Genomic DNA, 22,221 nt, shown 5'->3' with positions numbered 1-22,221 from the left:
CACCTCCACCTTCATGGCCCACCGGACCCCCAAGCCGCTGTGCTGGGCGCCTGCTCAGAGGTCACTGGCCTGTGCCGCACCCCTCAGCCCTTTTCCCTCTCCTTCCCAGGCCCTTCCCAGCAGGTCAACTGGTCTACCACACGGTAGGCTTCTCCCCTTGGAGGTCAGCGTCCCACTGCCTTTGTGTAAACCTCAGCGCTCAGATGCAAAACCTTGTGAAGACTCATGAAGCGGTTCAGGAGCCCACTGGACAATATAAACTTTATTGTAAAACTTCAGCAAATATAAATATCTGGGAGCCCATTCAGGAGGCAGGTGCCCCACAGGCTGGGAGGATCAGAAGCACCAGAACTGGGGGGCCGGCGGGGCAGGCGGGCCGCGGTCCACTCATAAGCCCAAGGCCTGCATTCTGAATGGCGTCCCAAGAAAGGAAAATCACAAGATGCAAGCAAAACGCAGGCAGTAGAGCTGGCGGCTTGGCGGCGCAGGGTTTCGGCATACCTGTCATCCTCTAGTTTTGGTATCGTCTCTAATTCTGATCACTCATTTAAACAAGAAAAACGCTAAGAAATGGTTTTAAATAGGAGCACTCACTCGAAATAACTGAGAAAGATGAAACAGAATATTAAAATAGCCTCCTCCAGCACGAGTCCGAAGGGGGCGGAAGCCCCTCTGCAGGGGTTTCATTTTTCCACTTGCCGTATGCAAAGTCCCAAATCAACACAGCGGCCGGGGGCTCCCGGGGCTCTCCTCAGCTGTGAGAACCCAGCTCTTGTTGGGGAGAGAGGGTGCCCCATCCTTGCTTGGGCCGTGGGACCCCCTAACGCGCATGGACGCATGTGTGCAGCTGTGCAGGCTCACACACACCCACGTGCCCGCGCACAGGCTGCGTCCAGGAGCCGAGCGCGGCTTCCTTGCGGTTCCGTCGTCCCAGCCACGCTCCCAGGGAGTCTGGGCAGCTTGTTTGGTGCAGAAATCAGGTCCTCTCTCTCGTGGGGCAGCCGGGGCCGCCCTAGAGGTTGGACCTGGAACAGGCCCGGCAGCACTGCCGCCCGTAGACTGTGTGGGCGCACATTCCGTGCTGGGGCACCAGGGAGCACCAGCTCACGAGGTCCTTGCAGGAGGCCTCTGCAGGGGAGCAGATGCGCATTAGTCAGGGCTGGCAAGCTGGCCTCAGGCACCGCCTCTCTTTTTGGCAAACGAAGGCAATTTTGTCACTGCCTTCAAGAACTTTTTGAATGCAACAGTTAAAACTTAGCAAAGGACTTCTGGGAAGATGGCAGACTAGAAAAGCACGGGACTTTCTTCTCCTCCAGAAAAGTAGCTAGAGGACAGCCTGAAGCAGCCTGGGAAAAGATCTTCTAGGGTTAGGACACCAGGTGTAGGACACTGCCCAGGGGAGAGAGGGCCAAAGAGGAGAATCATGAGACAACTGAGAGTTGAAGCCCGGCGGCTGCTGCTGCCAGGACCCTGCCCCCACTAAAGACATTGAGAATTCTCAGGCCTGTGGCGACAGACAAAGGGGGCTCCAGGGGCCCACCATCCCAGGCAAGCGGGGAGAGAGGGACACAGCCTAAGGCTGGCTCGGCTTCTGACCCACAGATCGGGTCTGCTGTGTCCCAGGAGCCCTTCCAGGCCGGGCAGGGCCACAGCACTGCGTGCCTTAGGTGCTGGCAAGGGGCTAAATCTCCTTCTCTACTAGCTGGACTGATTGTTGAGGACTCAGAGAGGAGTGGAAAAAAGGAGGGGGCTGCCAGACAACTAGAAGGGGCCAGGCAGAATTTGCTATTTTCAGAAGACCCTTCTTGGAAGTTTCCTGCCACACTAGGATTTTCTTCTTTTCCCCTCCACAGCAGTTTGATATGGTTATGAATTCCAAAAAGAGATATTGGATTATATTTGTAATCTGGTCTGTACCTGGGTGTGAATAATTTATGATTAGGGCTTTGATTGGGCCACATCATTAGGGTGTTGAGTCCCCACCCCTTGGTAGCTGGAGACTCACAGCTAAAAGGCATGGCAAAGGACAGAGTTGAGGGTTTCTGATGTTGGAGTTTTGATGTTGGAGTTTGATGCTGAAGCCCTAAGCTGGAGCCCTAGGAAGTAAGCTCACAGAGGAACGAGAAACAGGGCCCAGGAAGAGAGGACCTGAGCCAGGAGAACATAGAGGAGTAGAGATGGCTCCTTAGACATGGCAGAAACCCCAGGGAGAGAGACAGAGCCGTTCACCTGATATCTACAGCTGACCTTGTGGAGAAAACAGAGGTGCTGAGCCCAGAGAGAAGCAAGAACCTGGAAGAGAGGAACCCAGGAAGCCTGAACCCTGGCAGACGACAGCTGCCATCTTGCTCCAACATGCGGAAATAGACTTTGGTGAGGGAAGTAAACTTAGGCTTGATGGCCTGGTGTCTGAGAGCTCCTACCCCAAACAAATACTCTTCATAAAAACCAACCAATTTCTGGTATTTTGCATCAGCACTACTTTGGCTAACTAACACATCCCCAAACCCATCCACCCATCTGTTCATGGACTCAAGACAGTGGATGCTCTGTGGACTCAATTTCCATTGTGAATTCTCAGATCTGGCCAAACTCTCTCTTCTCCAGCTACAGTTCCTCCCAGAGAATGTTCCCACCTGCTGCCCACGTGCTTGAGGCATTTCGGGGTATGCACACCTAAGGAAGGCCGTGCGCCTCTCCTCTCCTGGGAGATGAGGGGCCTGCACGCGGCCATCTCACCTCAGAAGAGGAAGGGGATGGACTGTGGGCACAGGTGCAGCCGAGACGAGGTAGGACTCGGGGCTCCTGGCCATCAGGGCACCCCGCTTCCGCAGGCCCTCCAGGAGCCGGTCCGAGCCCTGACCCCCCACCGACATGCCAGGGCCCCGGGCACTCACCCTTCTTCTCTGCGATGGGGCAGAAGTGAGTGTTGCAGGCCAGCGAGGCCATGGGCTTCTGGAGCAGTGGGCAGCCACCGGCTGGCCGGCCCCCCGCCAGGCACTGCACAGACCGCAAGCGCACGCCTCCCCCGCAGCTGGCCGAGCACTGCGGGAGCAGACACAGCGCCGTCACCCAGGCCGGAGCGCGGTGCAGAACGCCGGGGAGGGCCCCGGGCAAGGAGGTGCTGCAGGAGTGGTCCTGCTCGCTCGCGCAGATCAAGGCAACGCCTGGTGCCTCGACAGCCCGCGCACATCACTGGGCTCAGGCCAGGCCAGCACCACCTCCCCGGAACATTCTAAAACATCCACGCGAAGTGGCTACTGTTCTCGTTCCTTGAGTTCAGAGGAAACGGCCCAGAGCTGCTCAGGCTGGGGCGAGATCCCCTAGGATCTGACCTTGGACCCTATGAACTGTGGGCTCTTGGGATTGGGCTCTCTGGGGCCAGGGTCCAATTTGAAAAAAATAAACATATCAATAAAAAATAAACAATTGTGGATTGGCATGTTATCTCCTCAAACTTTAGGCAGTAGTAGAGAGAGAAAAAATTAGATGCTTTACTCCCTCCTCCTGGAAAAAATGTTACGTAAACATTACCCTTTTGATTAAAAAGAATTAAAAAGAATTCGTCCAATTTTGATTTCTTTGGAAATATCTGAGAGCAGCAGGGGAGGGGCTGGCACCACGCAGGGCCCCGAGGATGGCTGGGCTCCCCCTTGCTCCTGCACCCGGGCCCTCGCCGGGCCCCTCGGTCCCTCTCCGCCTCCTCCCAAGCACCCCCGTCTCCCAGCGTCTCTTCCCAGAGGGCGGCCCTGCGCCGTGCCCGTGGGACACGAGTGTCTCCCAGGGGAGCCTGTGAGCGCCAGCCCAGCCACGGCCAGGCACAGGGCAACCCTGGGGTTCCTCTGAGCATTGGCCTCCCTGCCTGCGCAAGGGGGGCCGTGGCTCTGGGCTGCTCCGAGGCTTGGGGACAATGGGTCCAGGCTCTCCCACAGCACCAGGAAGGGACATCGCCCATGGGAGAATTGTATCCAGCTTCCGGGAGCACCTTTGAAAGGGCCCGAGACCAAGAACCAAGTAGAAAAGGGCAGGGCTGCCGTGTGGGGCGGGCCGTGTGGCCTGCACCCAGAGCGCGTGGTTCAAGCGCCATGGCCCGGGTTTCCCAGTGCCCTGGCGGCCAGGCCCCGGGGCATGGGGACACTGAGGCACAGTGACGCCGCACCACAAGCCCAGGCACCCTCCTCAGGCCCAACGTTCCTCGTGGATTTAAGATCACTGGAGGCTGAGATTCATTCATTCATTCATTCATTCATTCATTCACTCGCTCATCCATTCATCAACTCAACACTTACAAAGCCCAGCCACGGCCCAGGGGCTGGCTGCAGAGCCCGGACCAGCCAAGTCCACCAGGGCCACAAAAACTAAGCCCCTGCCAGACCCAAATTCACCCATCCTGATGCCTGGGGGAGGTGGCGCCGCGGTGGCAGGCGGTTTCGTGAAGGCATTGGCTGTTTTCTGTCCTCTAGGAGCCTCGGCGCAGGGAGGAGGAGAGGCCGCAGGGCGTGAGCACCGTCCTCGCAGCGTCAGCCACCTGGCAGGGCGCACGCGCTGAACGCCCTGTGAGCGGACCGCTCCACATCAGCTGGGGGAGAGGGATCCAGGACAGCCACCAGAGGGGGCGCAGCCCACAGCCCTGCCCCTGCAGGGGACGCCTGCGGGCGCTCTAGACCAAACGAGGGAAAGGGCCTCAAGAGGTGACGGGCTCAGAACATGCAGGAAGAGGGCCTAGGACAGCCCTATGGGGGTGCAGGCGCCTGGGCTAACCTGGGGTTCTGTACCGAGGCCAGCGCTCCTGGGCTAACCTGGGGTTCGTCACCGAGGCCAGCGCTCCTGGGCTAACCTGGGGTTCTGCACCGAGGCCAACACGCCTGGGCTAACCTGGGGTTCTGCACCGAGGCCAACACGCCTGGGCTAACCTGGGGTTCTGTACCGAGGCCAGCGCTCCTGGGCTAACCTGGGGTTCGTCACCGAGGCCAACACGCCTGGGCTAACCTGGGGTTCTGCACCGAGGCCAACACGCCTGGGCTAACCTGGGGTTCTGTACCGAGGCCAGCGCACCTGGGCTAACCTGGGGTTCTGTACCGAGGCCAGCGCTCCTGGGCTAACCTGGGGTTCGTCACCGAGGCCAACACGCCTGGGCTAACCTGGGGTTCTGCACCGAGGCCAACACGCCTGGGCTAACCTGGGGTTCTGTACCGAGGCCAACATGCCTGGGCTAACCTGGGGTTCGTCACCGAGGCCAACGCACCTGGGCTAACCTGGGGTTCGTCACCGAGGCCAGCGCTCCTGGGCTAACCTGGGGTTCGTCACTGAGGCCAACACGCCTGGGCTAACCTGGGGTTCGTCACAGAGGCCAACACGCCTGGGCTAACCTGGGGTTCTGTACCGAGGCCAGCGCTCCTGGGCTAACCTGGGGTTCTGCACCGAGGCCAACGCACCTGGGCTAACCTGGGGTTCGTCACCGAGGCCAGCGCTCCTGGGCTAACCTGGGGTTCGTCACCGAGGCCAACACGCCTGGGCTAACCTGGGGTTCGTCACCGAGGCCAACACGCCTGGGCTAACCTGGGGTTCTGTACCGAGGCCAGCGCTCCTGGGCTAACCTGGGGTTCTGCACCGAGGCCAACACGCCTGGGCTAACCTGGGGTTCGTCACCGAGGCCAGCGCTCCTGGGCTAACCTGGGGTTCGTCACCGAGGCCAACACGCCTGGGCTAACCTGGGGTTCTGCACCGAGGCCAACGCGCCTGGGCTAACCTGGGGTTCGTCACCGAGGCCAGCGCTCCTGGGCTAACCTGGGGTTCTGCACCGAGGCCAACACGCCTGGGCTAACCTGGGGTTCGTCACCGAGGCCAGCGCACCTGGGCTAACCTGGGGTTCGTCACCGAGGCCAACACGCCTGGGCTAACCTGGGGCTCGTCACCGAGGCCAGCGCTCCTGGGCTAACCTGGGGTTCTGTACCGAGGCCAGCGCTCCTGGGCTAACCTGGGGTTCTGTACCGAGGCCAGCGCTCCTGGGCTAACCTGGGGTTCGTCACCGAGGCCAACACGCCTGGGCTAACCTGGGGTTCTGTACCGAGGCCAGCGCACCTGGGCTAACCTGGGGTTCGTCACAGAGGCCAGCGCGCCTGGGCTAACCTGGGGTTCGTCACCGAGGCCAACGCGCCTGGGCTAACCTGGGGTTCTGTACTGAGGCCAGCGCGCCTGGGCTAACCTGGGGTTCTGTACTGAGGCCAGCGCGCCTGGGCTAACCTGGGGTTCGTCACCGAGGCCAACACGCCTGGGCTAACCTGGGGTTTGTCACTGAGGCCAACACTCCTGGGCTAACCTGGGGTTCGTCACCGAGGCCAACACGCCTGGGCTAACCTGGGGTTCTGCACCGAGGCCAGCGCGCCTGGGCTAACCTGGGGTTCTGTACCGAGGCCAACACGCCTGGGCTAACCTGGGGTTCTGTACCGAGGCCAGCGCTCCTGGGCTAACCTGGGGTTCGTCACCGAGGCCAACACGCCTGGGCTAACCTGGGGTTCGTCACCGAGGCCAACACGCCTGGGCTAACCTGGGGTTCGTCACCGAGGCCAACACGCCTGGGCTAACCTGGGGTTCGTCACCGAGGCCAGCGCACCTGGGCTAACCTGGGGTTCGTCACCGAGGCCAACACGCCTGGGCTAACCTGGGGTTCTGTACCGAGGCCAGCGCACCTGGGCTAACCTGGGGTTCGTCACAGAGGCCAACACGCCTGGGCTAACCTGGGGTTCGTCACAGAGGCCAACACGCCTGGGCTAACCTGGGGTTCGTCACCGAGGCCAACACGCCTGGGCTAACCTGGGGTTCTGCACCGAGGCCAACACGCCTGGGCTAACCTGGGGTTCTGCACCGAGGCCAACGCACCTGGGCTAACCTGGGGTTCTGTACCGAGGCCAGCGCACCTGGGCTAACCTGGGGTTCTGTACCGAGGCCAGCGCACCTGGGCTAACCTGGGGTTCGTCACCGAGGCCAACACGCCTGGGCTAACCTGGGGTTCTGTACCGAGGCCAGCGCACCTGGGCTAACCTGGGGTTCGTCACAGAGGCCAACGCGCCTGGGCTAACCTGGGGTTCGTCACCGAGGCCAGCGCGCCTGGGCTAACCTGGGGTTCTGCACCGAGGCCAACGCGCCTGGGCTAACCTGGGGTTCGTCACCGAGGCCAACACGCCTGGGCTAACCTGGGGTTCGTCACCGAGGCCAACACGCCTGGCCTAACCTGGGGTTCTGTACCGAGGCCAACGCACCTGGGCTAACCTGGGGTTCGTCACCGAGGCCAACACGCCTGGGCTAACCTGGGGTTCTGCACCGAGGCCAGCGCGCCTGGGCTAACCTGGGGTTCTGCACCGAGGCCAACGCACCTGGGCTAACCTGGGGTTCGTCACCGAGGCCAACACGCCTGGGCTAACCTGGGGTTCGTCACCGAGGCCAACGCGCCTGGGCTAACCTGGGGTTCGTCACAGAGGCCAACGTGCCTGGGCTAACCTGGGGTTCTGCACCGAGGCCAGCGCGCCTGGGCTAACCTGGGGTTCTGCACCGAGGCCAACGCACCTGGGCTAACCTGGGGTTCGTCACAGAGGCCAACACGCCTGGGCTAACCTGGGGTTCTGCACCGAGGCCAACACGCCTGGGCTAACCTGGGGTTCGTCACAGAGGCCAACGCACCTGGGCTAACCTGGGGTTCTGCACCGAGGCCAACGCACCTGGGCTAACCTGGGGTTCTGCACCGAGGCCAACGCACCTGGGCTAACCTGGGGTTCGTCACCGAGGCCAACGCGCCTGGGCTAACCTGGGGTTCGTCACCGAGGCCAACACGCCTGGGCTAACCTGGGGTTCTGCACCGAGGCCAACACGCCTGGGCTAACCTGGGGTTCTGTACCGAGGCCAACATGCCTGGGCTAACCTGGGGTTCGTCACAGAGGCCAGCGCTCCTGGGCTAACCTGGGGTTCGTCACCGAGGCCAACACGCCTGGGCTAACCTGGGGTTCTGCACCGAGGCCAACACACCTGGGCTAACCTGGGGTTCTGTACCGAGGCCAACACGCCTGGGCTAACCTGGGGTTCGTCACAGAGGCCAGCGCTCCTGGGCTAACCTGGGGTTCTGTACCGAGGCCAGCGCACCTGGGCTAACCTGGGGTTCGTCACAGAGGCCAGCGCGCCTGGGCTAACCTGGGGTTCGTCACCGAGGCCAACACGCCTGGGCTAACCTGGGGTTCGTCACCGAGGCCAACACGCCTGGGCTAACCTGGGGTTCTGTACTGAGGCCAACACGCCTGGGCTAACCTGGGGTTCTGTACTGAGGCCAACACGCCTGGGCTAACCTGGGGTTCTGTACCGAGGCCAGCGCGCCTGGGCTAACCTGGGGTTCTGTACTGAGGCCAACACGCCTGGGCTAACCTGGGGTTCTGTACCGAGGCCAGCACGCCTGGGCTAACCTGGGGTTCTGTACCGAGGCCAGCGCGCCTGGGCTAACCTGGGGTTCTGTACTGAGGCCAGCGCACCTGGGCTAACCTGGGGTTCTGTACTGAGGCCAACACGCCTGGGCTAACCTGGGGTTCGTCACCGAGGCCAACGCGCCTGGGCTAACCTGGGGTTCGTCACGGAGGCCAACACGCCTGGGCTAACCTGGGGTTCTGTACCGAGGCCAGCGCTCCTGGGCTAACCTGGGGTTCTGTACTGAGGCCAGCACTCCTGGGCTAACCTGGGGTTCGTCACCGAGGCCAACACGCCTGGGCTAACCTGGGGTTCGTCACCGAGGCCAACGCGCCTGGGCTAACCTGGGGTTCGTCACCGAGGCCAGCGCTCCTGGGCTAACCTGGGGTTCGTCACCGAGGCCAACACGCCTGGGCTAACCTGGGGTTCGTCACAGAGGCCAGCGCTCCTGGGCTAACCTGGGGTTCTGTACCGAGGCCAGCGCACCTGGGCTAACCTGGGGTTCGTCACAGAGGCCAGCGCGCCTGGGCTAACCTGGGGTTCGTCACCGAGGCCAACGCGCCTGGGCTAACCTGGGGTTCGTCACCGAGGCCAACGCGCCTGGGCTAACCTGGGGTTCGTCACCGAGGCCAACACGCCTGGGCTAACCTGGGGTTCGTCACAGAGGCCAACACGCCTGGGCTAACCTGGGGTTCGTCACAGAGGCCAACACGCCTGGGCTAACCTGGGGTTCGTCACTGAGGCCAACACGCCTGGGCTAACCTGGGGTTCTGTACCGAGGCCAACACGCCTGGGCTAACCTGGGGTTCTGCACCGAGGCCAACACGCCTGGGCTAACCTGGGGTTCTGTACCGAGGCCAACACGCCTGGGCTAACCTGGGGTTCTGTACCGAGGCCAGCGCACCTGGGCTAACCTGGGGTTCGTCACAGAGGCCAACACGCCTGGGCTAACCTGGGGTTCTGTACCGAGGCCAGCGCACCTGGGCTAACCTGGGGTTCGTCACAGAGGCCAGCGCGCCTGGGCTAACCTGGGGTTCTGCACCGAGGCCAACACGCCTGGGCTAACCTGGGGTTCGTCACCGAGGCCAGCGCTCCTGGGCTAACCTGGGGTTCGTCACCGAGGCCAGCACGCCTGGGCTAACCTGGGGTTCTGCACCGAGGCCAACGCACCTGGGCTAACCTGGGGTTCGTCACCGAGGCCAACGCGCCTGGGCTAACCTGGGGTTCGTCACCGAGGCCAGCGCTCCTGGGCTAACCTGGGGTTCGTCACCGAGGCCAGCACGCCTGGGCTAACCTGGGGTTCTGCACCGAGGCCAACGCACCTGGGCTAACCTGGGGTTCGTCACCGAGGCCAACGCGCCTGGGCTAACCTGGGGTTCGTCACCGAGGCCAGCGCTCCTGGGCTAACCTGGGGTTCGTCACCGAGGCCAGCGCCAGGCAGAAACTGGGGCTGCAGCTCTGCTTGGTCAACTTACTGCAGGGCCCAGACCAGACTCAGGAACAAGCAGAAAGCACAGCTTTTCTTGCTTCTTTCCCGGAACCTGCTGCACCAGAGCTTCGTGAAGCACCTTTGAATCACCTGGGATGGGGACTCGGGTGATGGGCAGGCAAAGCGTCTTCATCTGCCCCTTGTGAGGAGAGAAGAACCCTGCAAAATGGCACACTGGGATTTTTTCCATTTTTTTTTTTCTCTTTAGGCTACAGCATGGCTGGGGCCCAGGAAATGAAAATGCAGGGATTCAGCTGATAAGGAGGTGTATCTGGAACATTTCTGTGAGGTTCACTCCTTCTCTTCGAAATCCATTTCAGCAGAAGTCATCAATAATTCCATTGCAAGACATGACTAAAGCAACCAGAAAAATATAATGCCGCCAGCAGAGTCATATCTGATTTCTGAGTTATCGGGGTCCTACGTGGTAGGGCCAGATGTTTCTCATCGCACATTACTTCTTCCTGAACATTCCCACAGCGCTGCGTTTCCGGCCTTTGCTCTCCGCACTGAGCCTCAGTCCCCCTCTTGGTTCACAGCGGGTACGAGGGCCTCAGGGCACGGGCTCGCTGAGCCAGGACACCAGGGCCACTGCGTGCACATCCGCAGCCACGGATTTCCATGTCTCTGGCGTCCTGAGTTCAAATTCTTTCATAAGCAGCAGGTGGGGCAAGATCTCATTCTTGCTAAGGATAGCATGCCTTGATGAGAAGCCCCGAGGTCTCTCCTTCATTCTCCACCCCTGAAGCCTTCCCAGAGGAAGGATGTGGCTTGAGTCAGCTCTACCTTGATTCTCTCAGTCGGCAGCACCAGGCACTGTGCCAGGCGCGGGCAGCTGAGGGGAGCCCTGGCCCCGTCAGTCCTCAGGGCACGTGCAGGACCCCTTCTCGTGTGGTCCTTGGGCATCAGCCAGGAGCTGGTCGGACGGGCAGGAGCTCAGGCCCCTGGCCCCTCCGCCACACCCCAGGACACCCTGAATCACAGTCTGCTCAATCCCCCAACGATTCACCCGCACGTGAGGTCTGAGAAGAGCTGGTCTAGAGAATTTTTAAAGTTCTGCAGGGAAAAAAACAGCTTTTGGGAGAAACACTCTCAGGTTTCTCAAGTCTGCATCCTTCTTGTGAATGAAAGGACTGAGCGGGCCAGTGGGATCCAGCGCCCGCTGGATTGAGGGTGACTGCGGAACCGAGAGGTGGGAGGGAAACGAGGGGCCCCAGACCTTCCGGGACGGGGAAAGCTGCAAGTTGTTCATCGACATGACACACATCGTGACTTAAAATTCAGCACAGTTGGGATTCCTACTCCAACCTTCCCACGAAGGCCTTGATTTCCAACAGCTGGATCCCAAGAGGCACCGGCAGCCCCCGGCAGGTGTGCTGACCCCGCAGGTGCGCGCCGGCTGGGGTCTAGGGGGCTGCAGGGTGGCAGTCCCGCAGGTGGGGGCGGGTCGTGGGGCCCCACGCAGAGCCGCCGCCCGCCTCCTCCAGCTCCGCGGGGTCTGACTGTTGCATGTGGGCAGGTCCCATGCCTCCCGAAGGCACAGAGAGGCCAGCAGGCTGCACCCCAAGGTGACCGCGACGTGAGCCGGCTCGCCCCGTCTACCCAGAAGGCCGCTGTCGGAGCCGTCCACAGAAGCCGCCTCGCCTACATGGGAAGCGGGCGCTCGAGCCGCCCCAGCCCCTCGCCTCCGGCTCTGCCCTCAGAGTGGCTCCTGAACCTGCCTGTGCCTGAACCACGCCGAGGACCTTCCAGGATGCAGACTGCCGCCCCGCCCCGTTCAGCTCAGGGTGGGGCCTGGGAACCTGCATTTCCCACCAGGACCCAGTGCTGCCTGCCGGCCCCGCCAGGAGACCCTCTGCCCCAACCGGGGCACACGCCCTTTCCCTTTGTTTTAAACACATTTTTCAGACCTGACTTTAGTCAAATCTCCATCTTTAGAAGCGGAGCCAACGTGTGGCACCCGCTAAGGAAGCCGATGCGTGGCCCGCTGGCCCCCCTAAGGAGGGCGCTTTGCCCACCCTGCCAGCCCCGGGCGGGGCACTGAGCCCGCCTTCCTCACTGCAGCTCCCCTGTAGTGAAGTGTCCCCGTTCTGCCTCCCAGTGCCCCCGGGACCCTCCTCTAGTCCCTCTGGTGCGGTCAGCAGCTGCAGGGTACCTGTGTGCCTGTCCCTCTTCCCACCTGCCTCCTGCTGGGGTGGGAGCTGCAGGGCCCGCGGGCGCCTGCGCCCCCGCGCCCTCTCTGGCCCGCGGGAAAGTCTCTGGCTTGCCCCGGTCTCTTGGGCTTCATGCTGCCCAAGAGAGTCTGAGGCCCTTCCCTGGCCTCCGTCCAGCCGCAGGCATGGGGGGTGGCTGTCCACGGGGCTCAGGGGGCTGCCCGGGCTGCAGCGAGCGCTGCTTTGCCTCTGCAGACCCTTGGCAGAGGAGGGCGTGCTCCGAGCCGCCGCGCCGCAAGCGCGCACAACGCACTAGCCCTGGCCCTGGCGGCGGGTCCCACGCGGGACACTGGCACGAGGTCCCCCACGACTGAAATGCCGACAGCCCTGTCCCCTCTGCCTCTGCCTGCTCCTGCATTGGCAGCATCTCACGTGTTCGAAAGATCAGAGGCTCACGGACCAATGGAAACGCAGAAGAGATGGGTGGGAAAAGGGATAATTACTAGTCATTTGTGAAGGACCCAACTTCACTGGAAATAACGTTTGCCTCTAAGCTAGTTTGAGTGAAAGTGATTGCTCTTTTTTCCAACTTGACTGGCCTCCATGGGAAAATGCTCGTGGAAGGTCTTGGCTGCAGGGCTCTCAGTACCAAGGAATGTTTTGATTGGCTTTAGTCAAAAGTAAAATGTCACCTGCCACGCTCAAAGGAACCCTCAAAATCAGCAAGGCTTGCCTTTCAAGAGTGGGGATAGAAGCAGCAAGTGCCCTTTAATTCCTGAGGGCCGAGGTTTCAGGCTCCACTTTTCTACCGGAGACCCCTCTCGATCCCCGCCTGCCTGTGACCTCAGGCCTTCCCTCTTCCCACCCGGCGGGACCCCCACCCCCACTCACACGCCCAGGACAGGATGGGCCTCTCGTTGTCCTGGATGTGGGTGTGGACTCAGTCAATTCCAAATGCGAGCCCCTCAGACTCTGGACGCACAGATGTGGCCTCCCCGTCCAGGTCAGCCAGCCACTTCCTGCTCTCCTGGGCACCCCCCACCATCTGGGACATGGTGAGGGCAGATGAATCTGCAAACTGAGAGAGGCAGGCCCCTTGACTCGGGTGCACCGCAGGCAGTCCACGGCAGTCCCTGCACTTTCTGCGTGTGTGTGAGTGTGTGTGCATGCAAGCGAGAATGCATGTGTGTGTGACAGGGTGTGCATGAGCGTGAGGGAGTATGAGAATGCATGAGTGTGCATGCATGTGAGTGTGCATGGGTGTGAGGGAGTGTGAGAGCGAGTGTGTATATGTGACAGTCTGTGCCTGAGTGTGGAGAAGTGTGAGAATGTGTGGGTGTGTGCTTGAGTGTGTAGGAGTGTAAGTGTATGTGGCAGTGTGTGCATGAGCGTGAGGGAGTGTGAGAATGAGTGTGAATGTCCACGCATGTGCGTGTGTGTGTGTGACTGTGAAGGAGTGTGTGTGTGACAGTTTGTGCCTGGGTGTAAAGTGTGAGTGTGACAGTGTGCACGAGTGTGTGTGTGAATGTGACTGTGCCTGAGTGAAGAAGTGTGAGAATGTGCACGTGTGGGCGTGAGGGAGTGTGTGTGTGACAGAGTGTGCATGACTGAAGAAGTGTGAGTGTATGTGACTGTTCACGAGCACGGAGGAGGGTGAGAGAGAATGCACGTGTGCGTATGACAGAACGGGTGTGCAGGAGTGTGCCTGAGTGTGAGCAGGTGCGTGTGAGAACATGTTGTCTGTGCACAGCTGCGGCCCTCGTGGCAGTGGGGACCGGGGCGTGCTCCTCGCCGTGCAGGGCCTGCTGCCCCCCGGGCTCTGTGCCCGTCTGTGTCACGGAGAGGCTGTCGGGCCCCGGTGTGCGCTTCTGCCGCGCTCTGGCCATGTCCACATGACACCAGCACCAGGCCCATGGGCCAGCGGCAAGGGCGGCCCCAGCTGGGCCCCTGCAGGTGCCGAGGAGCAGAGCGTGGCAGCCAGCGGGCACCGGGCCGGAGCCAGAGGGAGGGCGCTCTGTCCACCGCCACGGGTCAGCCAGCCAGCGCCCAGGGGCAGGCGCCACCCTCACTGCCTCCTGCCGAGGCACCGCAGTCCTGAGGGCAGCGTCCGGGGCACGGGCATGTGGCAGACATGGCCCTTTGTGCCACTGCCCCTGAAAGTTCCAGTCATGGGACATAGCGGATCCTACTAGATAGAAACGTCAGACGGCTTGGGGTAGAACGGCTCATTAGACGAGCGCCCCCGCGTCACAGCCGCCCCCAGCAGCACAGGCCCCTGCGCAGTCCAGCAGCCCGGTGGCCTTTGGGGGAGACACCGTGGCAGAAAGCGCCTGGCCGAGCAGCTTTGCGAGCAGGAAGCCCTGCGCACCTGCCGAGAGCACGGAGCCCCTACCTGAGACCAGGGCGAGGACAGCCAGCTGCTCCGCGGGGGGCCCACAGCCTTGTACATGGTGGGCTTGGGACACGGGGACAGGGCACAGGCGCGTTCCCGCTCCAGGCTGGGCCTCGGCAAGTGCAGGCACTTCTTGGAGGCCAGCTCTCGGTACTTCCCAGAAATATACTTTTCTGCACACTTGAAGAATCTTCTCTGTATTCCTCTTCCACAGGTAGCAGAGCACTAAAATAAGAGGAGAAATCAAAACAGGAGAGTGAAAAGCATTTCCTCTGTGGTGGTTGCTTCTGCAAAATCTGCGGGTCAAAACGTTCCACCATTATATCAGCTTTAGCATTTATGTAAGTGTAGATGTTTAGTAAGGTTTTCCGGGCCTCGGAATTTTCAAGATGCAGTGTATACCTAGCTTAAAAAAAAGATCTTGAGGTCACAGTGGCCAGCCTTATCAGGTATAAAGGCGAGGCTCTAAATTTCTATCAGAATGCACTGGCATTTCTTTTTTTTTCCTAGGAGGTACCGGGAATTGAACCTGGGAACTCGTACATGCAAAGCAGGCACTCAGCCACTGAGCTGCAGCTGCTCTGCTCGCTGACATTTAATATGTGAGGACATATGTGAGCTCCACAGCTCTTCTAGTCATACCACTGATGGCAGGCATGGCGCTGGTTCTCAGAGAGAGCAGGGAGGGGAATCCCAGGCCCCCGGTCCTCCCCAGAGTCAAGCACGAGACGTGGAGGCCAGCAGGCACACACGAGAGCACGTCCTTGCACAGCACTGCGGAGGCCCTGGAAGATCTTTCCAGCCTCAGCAGCACCAGGCAGCAGCGCTGGCAGAACCCACACACGAGCTTCCTTCTGCAGATGTCAGACCTGCCTGCCTCTTTCTGTCTCGGGAGATGGGCACTCTGGTTCTTTCCAAACTAATTCAGCTTCTTCCTGCTCTACAAGAGATCAGACTTTCCTGGGAAAAATGGCGGTGGCTCTTCTGGAGTGTGACTCCCCCCACCCTGCAGCCAGCCGGCTTGGAGGAATGGATGTGCAGCCGCCGTCCTGGTCCCATGGGCCCATTCATCCTTCTGCTCAGCGCTGGCCGTGCGATGGTGACGTGGAGGCCGCTGGGGTGGTGCCTGAAGGACATGATCCAAAAGCTGCAGGGGACATGGAGGAGTGGGGTGGCTCGGCAGGCTATGGAGTCTGGCTGTTTGGTCCAACACTGGCCTGGTTGTTGTGCTGGTGTTGTGTCGATGGCATTAGAATCTGCAGTCAGTGGACTTCAAGTGAAGGGATGGACCTTCGATCTATGAGGGGGCCTCGCCCAGTCAGTTGGAGCCTTGAGAGCAAGAAGTAAGGCTTCCAGAAGTTCCGCTTGAGAACGCAGCATCAGCGCCTGCCTGAGTTTACAGCCTGCCAGATTCTGGGCTCGAGTTTCAACATCATTCTTTCCAGAACTCCCAGCCTAACCACCGGCACTTTGAATCTCAGTTTTCCCAGGCCTACAGTCAGATGAGTCAATTCCATAAAATATCCTTTACATCAATTCTATTGGTTCTGTTTCTCTGGGAAGCCCTGACTGATACAGGTTGATTTAGGCCTGGAAGCGTGGACAGAAGCTAGCCGCACCAGAAACTTCTGCAGAGCAGAGGAAGAAGGGGTGGGGGAGAGAGTGAGAAGAGCTCCTCTCTGAGAATGAGAGGCGGCCCTGGGAGGAGAGGCTGGTCCGGGCGGTCACGTCCAGCCCAGGCACCTACCTCAGACCAGGCGGACACGAGCCAGAGCAGCTTCTTGGGCTTGGGGCAGCGTCGGAGTAAGCACGCTTCCTGGGTCTTGGGTTTGGGGTCTGCGGTGCAGACAGCGTCGGGGAGCAGCAGGGCCCGGGCTGAGGGCGTGGTGTTCTTACAGGCCACCGGCCGCTTCCTCCAGCCTTTCCCGCAGGTTCGGGAGCACTGTGCGGGGACAGAGGGGTCAGCTCCAGGAGGAACCGCGCCCAGCCAGCTGGCTCTTGGGTCCCCAGCAGGGGCCCAGCTGCCGCCCCACGCCTCACCCCTGCCCCGCTTACCTCTGCCCAGGGCCCTGTGCTCCAGGCGGGTGGACAGCTCTGGGAGCCACAGGTCTGGCGGCCGGGGGGCTCGGGCTGTGGACACAGGCTGCCCGAGACCACCTCCGATCGGTGGCGGGCCCGCTGCACGCACTGGACAGGCCGGCTCTGCGCTCCCCCGCCACAGGTCCGGCTGCAGGCACTCCAGTTGCCCACGGACCAGCTGCGAGGGGACAAAGAGACCCGAGGTAAGGGCGGGCACCTCTCTGAGAGAGGCCGAGGGCCTCGGCCGTGCAGTGGCCAGCGTGATTTCCCAGGCACGGTCCGCAGGCCTGGGGTTATTTTCAGCCCATCTTTGCAGAGGCATGGTTCCACCCTCCAAGTCCCTCCCTTGTCCCTGCTGCCTCTCACTTCCTTGACAAGGGACACTCTTTGCCCCTTCACTGGCTTTTGGGAAATAACCCACCTCGACAGAACATGTCTCCCCTCTCTAGCCCATTTCAAGTGGAAAACTTCAAACATACACATGAAATTAGCACAGCCCCCTTTCCCTACCCTTCCAACCTCCACAGCTCTCAGTGGGTGCCCCCTACTCCCCCTATCATTTTGAAACAAATTCCAGACAGGTCAACATTTCAATATGTATCACTGAAAAATATTAAGTATTATTTTTAAAAATAACCACCAAATATCACCACTTCAACATCACCGAATGTTGGCAGTGTTCCAATTCCCAGTTTTCTCATAAATATCATAACTTAATTCATCTGCTTGTTTGTATCAGTGTCCAAACATAGTCCACACTTGTCAATTGGTGGCTAAGTCTTTCTTGTCCTTTCGTCTACAGGTTCTTTCTTCATCTCATTTGGTTTTCTAATCAATTTCTCCTAGAAATGAGCTTTGCCAAGTGTTAGTGTTTTTCTGCTGATGACGGAATTGTGAAAATTACATCTGCCTGGTGTCACTTAACATGTTCCTGTCCTCTGTCCTGCCCCTAAGCTAGTGTTGGATCAGAGGCTTTTTCTGAATTGGGTTCAACTTCTTTTCTTTTGTCCTCTGTATAAGCACATCCTAACTTGATGATGTACTCTTCCAATAGGAGTTTCATCACGTCTGGGCATCTTTCATTCCATTTGTTAGCAGCTGTTGGTGATCAGTAATGCTTTAAGTAACACCTTTAATTTCTGGTTGTAAAAGTATTCCCTGCAAACATGAACATGAGCAGGTGATGGGTGGTGGAGCACCCAACCCCAGCACCTCAAATTCCCTCTTGGGCTGGAGAGCCGTGGCTCGGGCCGAGGGAGCCTGTTCCAGGTCAGGAGGCAGCTCGGAGGCACGCAGAGACCTGCAAGAGGCCCCTTAGCGGCCCGATGCTGGTGAACCTCATCAGTGTCCTGGGAAAGCTGTGACAACACAGCCCAAACTGGGGCGTAGAACAACAAATTTATTCTCTCTTAGCTATGGAGACTGGAAACCCCAAATCGAGGTGTCAGCAGCGCTCCCGCGGAACCTGCAGGGAAGGATCCTTCCTGGACCCCTGCAGCCTCGGGCAGTGGTTCGCAGCTGCGCCACCGAAGTGCCACCTCCCTCGCCTGTGGCCTCCTGCCCTGGGCATCTGGGTCCAGAGCTCCCTCTTGGTCCTCTTACAAGGACACCTGCCATTGGATTTGGGGCCCACCCCAAGTCCAGGATGATTTCAAATTGCGGTCTTGAACCGATCACGTCTGCAGAGACCCTTACTCCACAAGGGCACAGCCAGGTTCTAGATGGGCATGAATTTGGGGGCCACTGTTCACCCCACTACAGAATCCGAGTGATAAGGAGAAACAGAAAGAAGGTGAAAGTTACCCATGCTCTCTTCTTCCAGTGATACTACTGGAAATAGCACATTATATTTTCTTCTAGTGCTCTCTCTCTCTGTGTATATAATCATTTGACATGGTTGAAGGTAGGTGGTATATATGACTTTTTATTCAGCATTTTAAAAACTCAGTGTTTCAAACAAGCATTTTTCTTTTCTCACACAGCAAAGCCTTTGTAAATATATTTTCCGTGTATCCAATATGTCACAATATGGGTCAAGGTGGATTGATATCTAAATAAGGAAATAAAGGCAAAAAGGATTGGGAAGTGTATTAGCCAAAGGGGTGCTGAAACAAAATACCAGAAACTGGTTGGTTTTTATAAAGGGTATTTATTTGGGGTAGGAGCTTACAATTACCAGGCCATAAAGCATAAGTTACTTCCCTCACCAAAGTCTATTTCCACGTGTTGGAGCAAGATGGCTGCCGATGTCTGCCAGGGTTCAGGCTTCTGGGTTCCTCCCTTCCAGGGTTTTGCTTCTCTCTGGGCTCAGCTCCTCTGTTTTCTCCACAAGGTCCGCTGTAGACTCTCAGGCAAACGGCTCCGTCTCTCTCCCTGGGGTTTCTGCTGTCTCTAAGGAGCCGTCTCTATTCCTCTGTGTTCTCCTCCCGGCTCCAGCTTAAGGCTTCAGCATCAAACTCCAACATCAAAAACCCAACATTAAGAACCCTCAACTCTGTCCTGTGCCATGCCTTTTATCTGTGAGTCCCCACCGAGGGGGAGGAACTCAATGCCCTAATGATGTGGCCCAATCAAAGCCCTAATCATAACTCAAACACGCCCAGGTACAGACCAGGTTACAAACATAATCCAGTATCTATTTTTGGAATTCATAACCATATCAAACTGCTATAGGAAGCAAAGACTTTCACTACTGAAGTCTTAGGCAAATGTCATTCCAGAGTCATGGTTGTGGGCAGCAGGCAGCTGGCCACTCGGACAAAACTTCTCCAGACCCCCCACGGCCCAGGGGCTCCCAAATTCCAGAGATCCATGAGCACCCGCTAACTGTGCCAGCTCTGTGTTGGGAATGCGTGTCACCATTTCTGAACAAAATCATCAGGAGCTTTTCTCAAATTCTCAAAGGATCCACGACCTCAGTGCTTTTCGAGCTGATTTTTGGAAAAGTGAAAGTCCTGGGGATAGAGCAGGAGGTGGAGGAAGGAGAGGGATCCCTGGGGCACCCTGAGGTGAACGGGGCGCAGCCTCTGCCCTCCCCGGGCTGCTGGGGGCCCCACTTCATCGCTCAGTGTCTTTAGACCAAGTTGTACCCCATTTGTACTTACTTTTCTTTGAAGTAGCCTTGAATTATTTTATACCATGTGTTTTTCCTGAACAGATGCCATAATATTTCTAAAAAAATTATAGAAAGTCTATAATGCAAACTTTTGTACACCTAAGAAAGAAAAGATTTCAGGTTTGTAGCAATTGTCCAGTATCAACTGTGGGAATACTTCAGGTTTTCAGTAAAAAAAGGTGAGTGTGTTTCTTTATATGACATGCTACGCTTCCTAATTTGCCGTCCTACTTCTGCAAGCTGGGTTTCCATCTGCATTTGGCGAGCCTCCAGTGCGCTTCCGCCAGCTCCGTGTGCTTTTGTTTTGTTTTTCTATTTCCTCCCACTTCTTGCACTGCTGGCTCAATCCTGCACCTTATAAAATATAATTGGAGAGTCCACATTGGGGTTGCAAAAGGCATGTTGGCTGCCTGCAGGCTTTTCACACCATCTCCTTAAGGCCTTCTGTCTCCACCGTCTCAGGCCTTTCCAAATGCGCGGTCCTTTCACTGTCCTTCTCTCCAGGGCCTGTCAAGAAGAAATCCTCCTGAACAAAGAGCCTTCAGGCCGCTTCTGGGAATGCCAAGAGTCTGTTTTGTTTCAGGAGCAGAACTCGGGGGAACTCGAGCTCAGGAGAGGCACATCCAGACAAGCCTCTGCGGTGGCGCCGAGGGCGCGGGGGTCAGACGCTGGGTGTGATCTGCGGCTGACCCGCCACACCTCGCCCAGCTCCGTGGGCTTCCCTGGGCACAACCCGCAGTCCGCTCCCGAGGGGGCGCACAGGGCTCAGCCGCGGCGGCAGGACCGTCCGCCCAGCGCTGCTGCAGGAGGCACGTCTTGGCCGCTCTCAGGGCTGCTGGGGCCGGCGTTTGGGATTTAGGGTTTTCACGCCACAGTTTAGGTAGGAGCTCCTGGCATCTGTGTGTTCCATCTTTAATATCCAAACTGCCAACAGCCACTGGTTGGGTGTCAATACAATGGCCTTTGGGGGTCATTTTTTAAAAATAAAAATAACCTTTTGGTGGTAGCCATGTGCAGTCCCGCAAGGGTAGCTGGCTCTAGTGAAACACTTTATCGTGAGCCCCACAAGAGTCACTAGGCCAGAACTGCAGCTGAGGCCCGGGGGCCGGCAGGTATGGTCTGGGCCCTCAGCTCGGGCTGGGCTCAGCAGGGAGCCACGAAGGGCTTGGTAACTGGGGAGCGGCAAGTATCTCAGCATATAACCGCTAGCTCTGTTTCATGATTTTGCATGTTTTCTTTTTTTCTGATTATTCTTCTTGGCGCTGCAAGACTAAGCAATCTGCTGTTCCACTTGCAGGAATAACCAACTCTTGCCTTCCATGAAGTATCTTTAGACTCAATAAACATGTGGAATGATGACCGGGCGGAGAAGAAGGCCACGGCCGACGAGCGGTTCTCAGTCGGGTTTCGTCCAAGAGAAGTGAGCGCCAGGCAGCGAAGGCTGCGCTTAGAGACATCTGCGCTTACCAGGTGCTTCCTCGACGTTGCAGGCTCATCTTTAGTCAGAACTTTCGGATGCGCCACTGCTGATGAAATCACCTCTATCGCGTTCTTAAATGGTCTTTCACAGTCTCTCAACCATGAGCGCGCTCACACTTGGTTCTCAGCGGCCCAGGGGCTCAGATGGCCCCCACTGCAGCCAGATGGGACGGGTAGCGGCAGCGTCGGAAGGACTTGGACTCGATATGAAGCTGCAAACCATTTGAAATCTACCACACTTGGCTCTTAAATGAGATGACTGAAAGGTAAGAGTGTACAACCAACAACAAACAGGTACCAGTTTGAAAAATTTTGCCTTTTCCACATGGGAATAAAATGAACAAGGCGACTTAGGATGTGGGCAGCCCATCAGCCGAGTGTGGCACGAGAGGGCAGCAGGTCTCGGGGGACAGCGAGGGGAGGACGACGTCCCCAGCCAGCTGTAGGACAGCTGACACGGGAAGGAACTGTGACCTACGTCAAAGGACTTTTCATCAGCACCAAATGCTGCCAGGTAGATACCAAGCAAGTTACAAGGCAGAAGCGCAGCTCCTAAAGACCAAATAATTTTAGTCATCAACTACGTTAAGTGAATGTGGCAGCCATAACAAGAGGTTTTAGACAAGACTGCTCTCTGCTCACAAATCTGGAGCAATGCATTTAAGAAGAAGTTTCCAAAGCCTTCTGAAGCCCCGTGGTAGTGGGAAATCGAGAGCAATCTGTCTCACACTCACCCTCCTCTCCTCTCTGACCGCCACAGGCACAGATGTTCTCACGCGGCCAGCACTGGCTGGGGCCTGTCCTAGGGGCCAGCGGCGGGACCGAGGTGACTGCTCACCGCAGAGCTCAGAGGCCTTTATTGACAACTGGTTGGCCAGAAACAGGGGCCAGGCAGAAACCAGGAGAGCGGGGTCAGGAGGCCAGGCCCTTGCCGTCAGCACTCCGGGGTCTGCAACTCGACAGTTACTTCATTTTGTTCAGCCTCACGAGTCAGACCACTTTGTTGGACTTGGGAAACTGAAGGAGAGATTTATAAGGAGCCAGACAGAGGCCCTGATTGTTTTCATCT

General features: G+C 58.4%; 1 protein-coding gene across 1 annotated transcript in view; it reads right to left on the bottom strand.

The window, feature by feature from the left end:
• Positions 1-242: 242 nt before the first annotated feature.
• The window catches only part of ADAMTS16 (ADAM metallopeptidase with thrombospondin type 1 motif 16), a 180,983-nt gene continuing 159,004 nt past the window's right edge, over positions 243-22,221 (bottom strand). The window contains exons 19-23 of the mRNA XM_023588862.2: positions 16,535-16,736; positions 16,227-16,421; positions 14,480-14,704; positions 2,898-3,045; positions 243-1,128 (exon numbers count right to left, since the gene is read on the bottom strand). Of these exons, the coding sequence (XP_023444630.2) occupies positions 1,013-1,128; positions 2,898-3,045; positions 14,480-14,704; positions 16,227-16,421; positions 16,535-16,736 (886 nt within the window). The 3' untranslated portion in view covers positions 243-1,012. The remainder of the gene's footprint in view (positions 1,129-2,897; positions 3,046-14,479; positions 14,705-16,226; positions 16,422-16,534; positions 16,737-22,221) is intronic.

The sequence above is a fragment of the Dasypus novemcinctus genome, chromosome 2 (assembly GCF_030445035.2).
Source record: "Dasypus novemcinctus isolate mDasNov1 chromosome 2, mDasNov1.1.hap2, whole genome shotgun sequence".
In the NCBI taxonomy this organism is placed as follows: domain Eukaryota; kingdom Metazoa; phylum Chordata; class Mammalia; order Cingulata; family Dasypodidae; genus Dasypus; species Dasypus novemcinctus.
Note: the sequence above shows the minus strand (reverse complement) of the source record. Positions and strands in the feature narration are given on the sequence as shown.